This window comes from Perognathus longimembris, chromosome 13, assembly GCF_023159225.1.
Source record: "Perognathus longimembris pacificus isolate PPM17 chromosome 13, ASM2315922v1, whole genome shotgun sequence".
Lineage (NCBI taxonomy): Eukaryota > Metazoa > Chordata > Mammalia > Rodentia > Heteromyidae > Perognathus > Perognathus longimembris.
In genome coordinates this window covers 25,325,666-25,335,520 of record NC_063173.1, presented here as the reverse complement: position 1 = coordinate 25,335,520, position 9,855 = coordinate 25,325,666, and the positions used below count along the sequence as shown (strand labels likewise).

At 43.7% G+C, this 9,855-nt stretch overlaps 1 protein-coding gene and 1 pseudogene across 1 annotated transcript; one reads left to right on the top strand and one right to left on the bottom strand.

Moving 5' to 3' along the window:
* The first annotated feature begins 3,262 nt into the window (after positions 1 to 3,262).
* On the top strand, positions 3,263 to 4,327 carry LOC125362450 (mas-related G-protein coupled receptor member A6-like). Its single transcript, XM_048361295.1, has one exon. It carries the CDS (start codon positions 3,277 to 3,279, stop codon positions 4,288 to 4,290), a length of 1,014 nt encoding a protein of 337 aa, XP_048217252.1. The 5' UTR covers positions 3,263 to 3,276; the 3' UTR covers positions 4,291 to 4,327.
* A 211-nt stretch (positions 4,328 to 4,538) lies between these two features.
* On the bottom strand, positions 4,539 to 5,255 carry LOC125361672 (annotated as a pseudogene).
* Positions 5,256 to 9,855: the final 4,600 nt, after the last annotated feature.

Genomic DNA, 9,855 nt, shown 5'->3' with positions numbered 1-9,855 from the left:
TATCCCTGATCTACTTTTCAACCTTATAATGTCATGATAAATGAGTTGAATTCCTTAATAGCTTGGAGCTGGTGGGACAGAAACATATACAATGGGAGATGAAATGCAGGTCTCTGGGCAGGGGTATGTAAACAGAAGGTACTGGAAAGGAAGGAAGAAAGGAAGGAAAGAGGTTGGAAAGGAGGGAAGGAGGGAAGAAAATAAGGAGGGAAGGAGAAAGGGAAGGGAGGTACACATAAGGAAGTAAAGGAAAATAATCAAAGTTAAATGAGAATAAGTAAGAATAGGAAGTAGGAACACGTGGAGAATGGAATATTGGGAGCCTCTCAACCTATGAAAATTGCTCTTTCATTTGGAAGAAAACTATACTAATGAATGCCTGTCTACTATTATGACCACTGAAACAGAAAGTGCAGGCAGGCCAGTGTGTACTTTGGATGGCAAAGGCCCAATGACACACTTTAATATTTAGTTATAAGGACCTAAATGAAAGATAAAATGGCTTGATATTTCTGCCTATTGTTGGAGTTGGCAATTAAAGGACAGAACAGCAATCACTTAAAAGTGGATAAAATGGGAGGATGGAGGCAGGTATAGATGTCAGAATAGAGTAAATGCCAAGAATCATCTTAGTGAAGTAATGTGACTCAGATGCTGTGGTCTCTGTTTTGCTTGCAGTTCAGGTACAGAAAATCACACTGGTTGTCTGCCGTCTTCATAAACCTCACTCATCACAAGCTTCCCACCAGCACTTGTCATCTCTTCAATTCAGAACAAAGAAGTGAATTCTGTTATTGCTCAGCCTCAGATAGGCTCTACCTCTTCAATACAAGTCACATCTGCAGCTCTGAACAGGAAAATGGAAGAAAGGTAAGCACTTATTTCAGTTCCATACTTCATCCAAGATGAAGTGCTTTATTCAAAGGGCTATAGGGAACGCAAAAAACAGAATTTTCCTTCTGAGAAAGGAATGATGGTGACCTTTACTCTGGAAATGTAAAATGGTGTTAACCAGATTTCTCTGTTTGATTAATCAAAGACACATATTTGCCTTTTCATTTCACACTCAGATTTGTTACACTGAAAAAAAAATGGTGATTCTTACTGTTCATTTCAAAGGAAATATGTATGTTTATATTATTTCTCAGATCTAACATCATATAATAACACATTTTCCTTGGTTCTCAAAATATACTACATTGCATTTTTCATGGATCAAATGACAAAATAAATGATGGTTCAATTAGTAATGGTCGAGTAGGCCTTCAGAAGGAGGGTAGGATTAAGGGCAAAGGCATGGGAAATCCACTAAGAGAAGAAAAGGGTGATGCAGCATTGCTGCAGTAGGTCTTGGGTGTGAGAGAAGGACGTGTTGCCAGAGAGATAGTGCAGGACCATTACGTAAGAACATTAATAACAATTTTGTAAGGTACGTCTGGATGCTCTGTGGCATATTAAACAAGGACTTTGTTGTTCCCATTCCCCAATCACAAAAAATGCCATTAAAATCACATGGTGGATATGACTTATGACATCTCAACACAGCCTAGGGAAGAGAAAGATTGGAATAAACCGCATATTCCTTCCATTTATTGCATTACCTCAAAGTGGTTGTGTCACTCTATATCAAAATTGAGAGACAAAGGATAAAAAGACACCAACTCCAAAAGCAATACTTACAAAAGCATTTGGTGTAAACCAACTGAACAAGTCATGGGGGAGAGAAGGAAAGAGGGATGGAGGAGGAGGGAAATGAGGGAGGAGATAACAAATTGTATAAGAAATGTACGCACTGCCTTACATATGAAACTGTAACCCCTCTGTACATCAGTTTGACAATAAATAATTATCCAGAAAAAAAATCACAAAATCACAATAAATAAATAAATAAAATGAAGATACAATGGAAAAATGAGATCAATTCTTTAATCTAAATAACAAAAAAATGTCGACATGGGCTGGGGATATGGCCTAGTGCCAAGAGTGCTTGCCTCTAATAGAGGGAGCCTTAGGTTCGAATCCCCAGTCCCACATATATAGAAAATGGCCAGAAATGGTGCTGTGGCTCAACTGGCAGAGTGCTAGCCTTGAGCAAAAAGAAACCAGGGACAATGCTCAGGGCCTGAGTCTGGGACCCAGGACTGGAAAAAAATAAATAAATAGTATGTCAACATGCAGAAGAAAGGAATGGTTACTCAGGGACTCCAGAAGATTTGAGATTCCCTGAGATACTCTCAGGTCCTATGTTCCTTAGAAAACCTTTTGGGAACTCCTGAACAATGAGAAACAGGGCAGACAAGAGGCACATGAAGAAGTGCTCGTCATCAGTGGCCATAAAAGATATGCAAATCAAAGCAACATTGTTCTATGGAAAAGATTTTCAATGTGGAACAGTAGCAGTTAATGGGATATACATAATTTCTTCCTTATAGAACTTCATGTTTGATGAGGAAAATATATAAACTTAATATTAGAGATTCCAATGGTGATTTGCCTTGGGTAGGATCAGTAAAACTTCTCATTTTCCAGTTCAATTTATTAAAAACCATAAAAGCTCATCTATCTACCAGAGAAGCAGGACTCATTACTAATACTCATTCTATTCCAGTTCTATCTATGGTAAAGTGAAGAAACCCATTTTTTATTTATTTTTATTTTTTAATATATTTTTATTGTCAAAGTACAGAGAGAAGTACAGAGAGCTTACAGAGAGGTTACAGTTCCATATTTAAGGGAGTGAGTACATTTCTTTTCCAACTTGTTACCTCTCCCCTCAGTTTTCCTCACTTGCCTCCACCCCATTTTCCTGCCCTCCACCCCCGTGAGAAGTACATTTGGTTTACACCATACAGTTTGTAAGTATTGCAGTTGCATTGGTTTGTCCTTTTATCCTTTGTCTCTCCATTTTGGTAAAGGAAACAAATTTTAACCCTTAGACTCTTGAATAGAATGAAAGAGTCAATGCCTGCTGAGATACAATGCCTTTCAAACTACTGGAATTTTCCACCCCAGTTTCAACTGATCCTTTTCCTTCACTTGAATTCTGAATAAGCATATCTCTTGACATTTGACAACCTGCAGGTTTCCTACATGTCTTCACTGATTCCTCTCTCCTCAGAAAACACTTGACTTATTACTCAGTCTCTGAGAAACTCTATTGTCTTCCACTTTACAATGAAAATCACTCTACAGGGTAAAGCTGAGTAACCGAGGTTACGTAAGAGTTTCTGAAGCTTCATTTTTGCTTTCAGGGACTCCAGTGGGGAAGGTCTGAGTATGGAGCCAACCACACCAACCTTGATTCCAGAAATTACAGAAACATCTAATGATAACCACAAAGGAACTTGTAGCATGGAAATGACAATGCTCCGATGCTTGGAAGTCATCATTGATATGGTTCGACTAGCAGGGAATGCAACTGTGATCTGGCTCCTTGGCTTCCAGGTTCGAAGAAATGCCATCTCAGTTTACATTCTAAACCTGGCTGTGGCTGACTTCCTCTACCTCTGCTTTCAATTTATATATACTCTGGATGAATATATCAGTTATTTCCCTGATAGCATGGAAGTCTCTCTCCACTTTGTTATTCAATTTGGGTTTTTCTATTCTTACACAGCAGACCTGAGCTTCCTCAGTGTGATTAGCCTGGAGTGCTGCCTGTCTGTCCTGTGTCCCCTATGGTACCGGTGCCACCTCCCAAGACATGCATCATCCTTCCTCTGTGTGCTCGTTTGGGCACTATCAGTGCCATTTCCTTGTTTGCTAACTCATTACTGTCAAGATTACTATGGAGATTCTTATTGTCCATTAAGTAGACTTTTTACTGCTGGATACTTGCTGTTTTTATCTGTGGTTCTCTCAGGATCCAGCCTGGCTCTGGCTGCAAGGATGTTCTGTGGTTCTGGACGGATGTCACTGACCAGGTTGTATGTAACCATCCTGCTCACAGTGCTGGTCTTTATCTTCTGTGGCCTGCCCTATGGCATCAACTACTTCCTGATATATGAGATTTCTATTGATGTTAACGATTTCATTTGTTACCTTGTTAGGCTTTTTATTTTACTAACCTCTATTAACAGTTGTGCCCACCCCATCATTTACTTCTTTGTTGGCTCCTTCCAGCAGAGGCACAGGCAAACACTTAAGCCAGTTCTACAGAGGGCTCTGCAGGACACTCCCGAAGACAAGAATATACAGGGAGCCTTTCTCAGGGGACCCTGGAGATGTCAGCAAGCAGTGTGGAGCATTGAAAAACAACTTATTCCCTGGTCATTCGATGTGGCTTTGTGAGTGAATCTGGCCATAAGCCAATTGAAAATTGTCTCTCCTTGTCTCAGTCCATGTCTGTGAAAAATCTCAGTAATTCCTTAGTTTATGCTAATAAATGCAGTTAGGTCAGTTTTCCAGCTTTTCTCACAGAGAGCATTAGTATGAAAGTAGAATATCTCTATCACTCTATGTGAACAAAGTTCTGTTACCTTTACTAATATTTTCTTTTTTTAATAGCCAAAAGACATATTTTATTGATCCCTTTAGCCTTAGTTTTCTTTCTCTTGCACAGTATCAGTTCCACGGAGTTGCCCATTCCAACAGGCTGCAATGAGACCCACTTTGTGTCCAGCAGGGGCATCTCTACAGATGGTGGAGGGTTTGCCAATGAGCTGGTGGTTATCACCTCCAAATGGATACTCCACAAGATTCATGGCCCCACCCCCTACACATGGCGAGCAGTTCCTCTTAGCCTTATACCTGTGCTAGGCATGGCCTGCCTTCAAAATAAGATTGTCAATTCGGGCACCTCCAGCCACCACACCACCACCAACTATGTTGGCCAAAGAGATGACATTCTTGGAGCCCAATGGCAGCTTCACACGGGTCTTCTTGGTCTCAGGATTGTGGGAGATGACTGTTGCATAATTCACAGAGGCCCGAGCCAGCTTGCCCTAGTCCCCAGGCTTCTCCTCCAGACAGCACACAATAATACCTCAGCCATGGTGCCCACGGGAAGAACATTGCCAATGTTGAGCTGAGCTTTCTTGCCACAGTACATGGACTGGCCCGTGTGGATGCCATCGGCGGCAATGAACAACTCTGTCCATTTCTTGAACCGGTAGGAATCACAGAAGACCACCTTGGAGATGGACACTCTGTGGCCAGGGTCGTGGAGAATGTACTTCACGATGCCTTTGATGAAGCCGTACCGCCCACGCATCACAAGGCGCATAGCTGCTACAGAGCATGGCCCAAACAGCTTTCCTGATATTTTCTTGTCATTTTACTTTCACATCAATAGGAAGAATTACCCTACAAACCACAAGACCCTGTTTATAATTGTCTTATCCACAGTATTTTTCAGATTTTTTTTTCAAATTTGTATTATCAAACTGATGTACAGAGAGGTTACAGTTTCATACGTTAGGCATTGGATACATTTCTTGTAATATTTGTTACCTTGTCCCTCATACCCCCCTCCCCCCACCTTTCCCTTTCCCCCCCCCCCTGAGGTGTTCAGTTCACTTTCACCAAACAGTTTTGCAAGTATTGCTTTTGTAGTTGTTTGCCTTTTCCTCTCTGTTTTCCTATGGATATCATAATCTGTAACTGTGTTTAAAGCATTGCTGCGAGTAGTTAAGTTTTTGGGGAGAGAATGAGTCCACATTTCAATAAATCTATAGGCCTTTTAGAATATGATGGCTTTGAAGGCATATTCTCTATGGAAATGAAAACTCCTACTTGTTTATATAAAGATTGTGACAGATATTTCTCATTGACATGTAGACAAGCTGATCTTTAATTCAGGTAATAAAGTGTATGGCATTTAGTTTTGTAGACTACCCTTAAATTTAGTTCTTACAACAATCTAAAGTCTAGAAACATATGTGACCAGTCCCAGTTGGACATTCATGGCAACCCCAGTATTGATTTCAAAGTAAAAGGATGTAGGAAACCATCTATGAAACATGCATGGAACTATTGGATTTTAGAAGACACTGTAAACTTCATGATTTTCTACACACTTTTGGCTATATCTTTATTTTTATTTCATTGTCAACATCTTTGGGAACAGAATTAAAGCAATGACAGATTTGGACCATTGATAGTAGCACCTATCATATATAAGAGTATAAGTCAAATACATAACACTGCTACAATAAACCAACTAAAGAATTCATAAATAAATCATAAAAAAGCAAGTGAATCTTCTCTACCCATGTCAACACTGTTAAATTTGTTTTTCCTTGTCAGTGTAGAATTCACTACTTCTTTAAATCCTCCCATTTTCTAACATATTTAGGGACACAATAGGTACTCCACGCCTCTAGAAGCTCAAATTGCAGGGGGGGAGATGCCTGTAGAGAAAGGAATGAATGGACTTTAATGAAAATAAAAATCTAGAAAAAATCAAATTGAAATTCTGCCAATGCAAAGTTCAATAACACAGGGGCTGGGAATATGGCCTAGTGGCAAGAGTGCTTGCCTCCTATACATGAGGCCCTGGGTTCGATACCTCAGCACCACATATACAGAAAATGGCCAGAAGTGGCACTGTGGCTCAAGTGGCAGAGTGCTAGCCTTGAGCAAAAAAGAAGCCAGGGACAGTGCTCAGGCCCTGAGTTCACGGCCTAGGACTGGCCAAAAAAAAAAAAAAAAAAAAAAAGTTCAATAACACAAAGTATCCCCCACATGAAGGCTTGGATAACAGACTGGACAAAGTTCAAAATAGAGAAACTTGACATGAAAACAAGGTATACAGCTTTGAACATTCAGCTATACAGAAACAAAAAAAAAGCAAACACAAAAGAAATATGCTAGGTCTCTGGCATACCATTATAAAGGTAACCCTGTGAACCTTGGATCCAGGTGAAAGAGAAAGGCTGGAAGCAAAAGATATAAAGAACACATTTAATAAAGTCATTACAGACTATTCTACAAATCTTCACAAAATGATCATGCAGCTATCTCCTGAGAGTAGGAAACCAGGAAGACAAGAGCAGTAAAGAAGCTCTCTATAGCACATCATAGTGAAAACACTAAGATGCATCCACTTTTTAAGAGTAAGATACAAGCAACAGGCTGGGGATATGGCCTAGTGGCAAGAGTGCCTGCCTCGGATACACGAGGCCCTAGGTTTGATTCCCCAGCACCACATATACAGAAAACGGCCAGAAGCGGTGCTGTGGCTCAAGCAGCAGAGTGCTAGCCTTGAGCGGGAAGAAGCCAGGGACAGTGCTCAGGCCCTGAGTCCAAGGCCCAGGACTGGCAAAAAAAAAAAAAAAAAAAAAAGATACAAGCAACAAGTCCCATATAAGAAGGCCATAGAGGGGATGGGGATATGGCCTACAGGCAAGAGTGCTTGCCTCGTATACATGAGGCCCTGGGTTCGATTCCCCAGCACCACATATACAGAAAATGGCCAGAAGTGGTGCTGTGGCTCAAGCGGCAGAGTGCTAGCCTTGAGTAAAAAGAAGCCAGGGACTGTGCTCAAGCCCTGAGTCCAAGCCCCAGGACTGGCTACACACACAAAAAAAGAAGCCAGTAGAATAATTTCATATTTTGACATGAACACTAAAACTGAAAAAGACATGGGATAATAAATTGAAACATAGGAAAGAAAGGAAGTGTTGGATAAATGAGAGAGTAAGACTATTATAAGCAAATACCATATTTCTGTGTTCTTGGGACACAAGATTAACAGTCAAAAAAGTGGCTTGAAAGAAATGTGGGTAAATTTGTAAAAGAAAAAAATGTACCAATAAAATGTAGGATAGTTACCAGAGAATATAAAAAAAATATTGAATTAGATTTCTACAGGAAATAAGAAATAAAAAAAGCTGCACTATAACTGTGCCAGGTGTGGAAAAGGGAGAAATATCTGCCTTTCCCTGTGTCTGCTACATAACAAAGAACACCAAACACCCAAGTGGATACAAGTCAACACCATAGCTCCCCAAGAGGGACTCCTGGAAAAGCAAGCTGACTAAAGGCCAGAAAAACATACCTGGAACTGGCCCACACTGGTGAAACAAGCTCTATGCTCTTACTCTGGTGAAGTGTGGGATAAAGGAAGCTGAGCACACATTCCTCTGAATGCACAACACAATGACCACCACCCGTCCCAGTTGGAAACCAACATCAATGTCCAGGTGGGATTCTAGCTGAGGAAGATGACCAAAATACTACATGTTGACACTGTTCTGGCCTTGAAAAAAATTCGGTACTAGCTGTGGTCCTGGAACCTCACAGAAGAGTGAGCTTGATACATTTCCTTGAGCCCAATATACTTGTAAGACCACTTAAAAGCTCTGTGGCATAAACAAACACAGGTCTACATGAGGGACACTGGTAAGGTGAGCTCAATAAAGCTCTGAACATCTCTGACCTTTCCAGGACTAGGAAAAACCTTTTCTTGATCTGTCACAGGTGTGGTGCAGTGAGTGAGGAGTGTGGTGCACTTCCTGTGAGGGGTGTGTGTCACTGTGAGGCAAGACTCCAAGGACACAATGAAACCCAGCAAGCACAAAGTAACACAGTTGTTCATGAGGGCCTCTTGGCTAAGCACAATGACTAATGGGCTACATCCCAGAAATAGGTCCCCAAACACTCTGAGACTCAAAGCAAAAACAACAACAAAACAAAAAAAACCCACCAAATATTCTCTGTCTTTGTCTCTGGCAAGAGATACAGCTGGAATCATGTCCATGTGACTGGCATATACCCCTTTCACTGGCAGACCCCAAAATCTTTGGGTGCTATTTTTGGACTATTTCCCTGTCTAATTGATAGGTGCCTACTCCGTCTTATCCTGGTCCAGAGCATTAACACACCACTTATGTATCAATGGAACATAACCTTGTTTCCTCACCTTAGTACTATGAATCGTGATACCATTAGCATAGACAGATAAGTACATTAAGAACTTAGATTAAAATCTTTTAACGTGGGGCGCCTTGGCCGCTGTGAGTGAGTGGCTGGCAGCCTGTCAATCCCTCAGCCCAGCGGCCTTCCAGCCCGGTCCGCGGCAGCTGCTGGCTGGGTGCTTGGCTCTGGCGGTGGTAGCTGCGACTTCGCCTGCCCCATCAATCTGCTGTCTGCCCGGCGCGGGCCCGCCTGGGTCCTCCACCGAGCTCAGCGCCTTCGCCTGCCAGCTCCCAAACTTTCCTCCTCTGCCCCCCTTCGATCCCCGCGGACCGCCCAGCCTTTGCCGCTGCCGCCGACGCCGCCGCTCCCTCCCCTGGGCCGCCGGGGCTTGGATCCCTCCCGGCGGGGGCGGCAGAGGAGGAGGCGGCTGCGGGCGGGGAGAGCGAAGGTTGGCTCGGGGGGCGGCGGCGTCCCGGCAACTCGGCGGACGCTGAGGGGCAAGTTGAGCTGGGCCGCCAGGCGGGGCGCGCGGCGGGCGCGTGAGGGCAGCGGGCGCCGCTGCCTCCGCCTCCGCCACCGCCGCGGAGCCCGGCGCTTCCGCTTGCCGCTTCTCCTCAGCCTCGGCGGCGGCAGAAACCAAAGCCGGGCGCCCGTCCTTCCGAACCGCCTCAGCCACGGGCCCCGCAGGCCAGGCCGCCCCCTCCCCGCGCGGGCAGGGAGAGCAGGGACCCTCCCTTTCCCCTTCCCCTCCCCCTCTTTCTTCGCCGCCTCCGCCTGCTCCCGCCCCCGCGCCGCGGGATGGACGATCAATCCAGGATGCTGCAGACTCTGGCTGGGTGACCCTGGCCGGCCACTCGGTGCAGGGGGGCATGGCCTTGCCGCCTCCCCCGCACGGCCACGAAGGGGCAGACGGCAGGAAGCAGGACATCGGCGACATCCTCCACCAGATCATGACCATCACCTACTAGAGTTTGGAGGAGGCACAAGCAAAGAAAC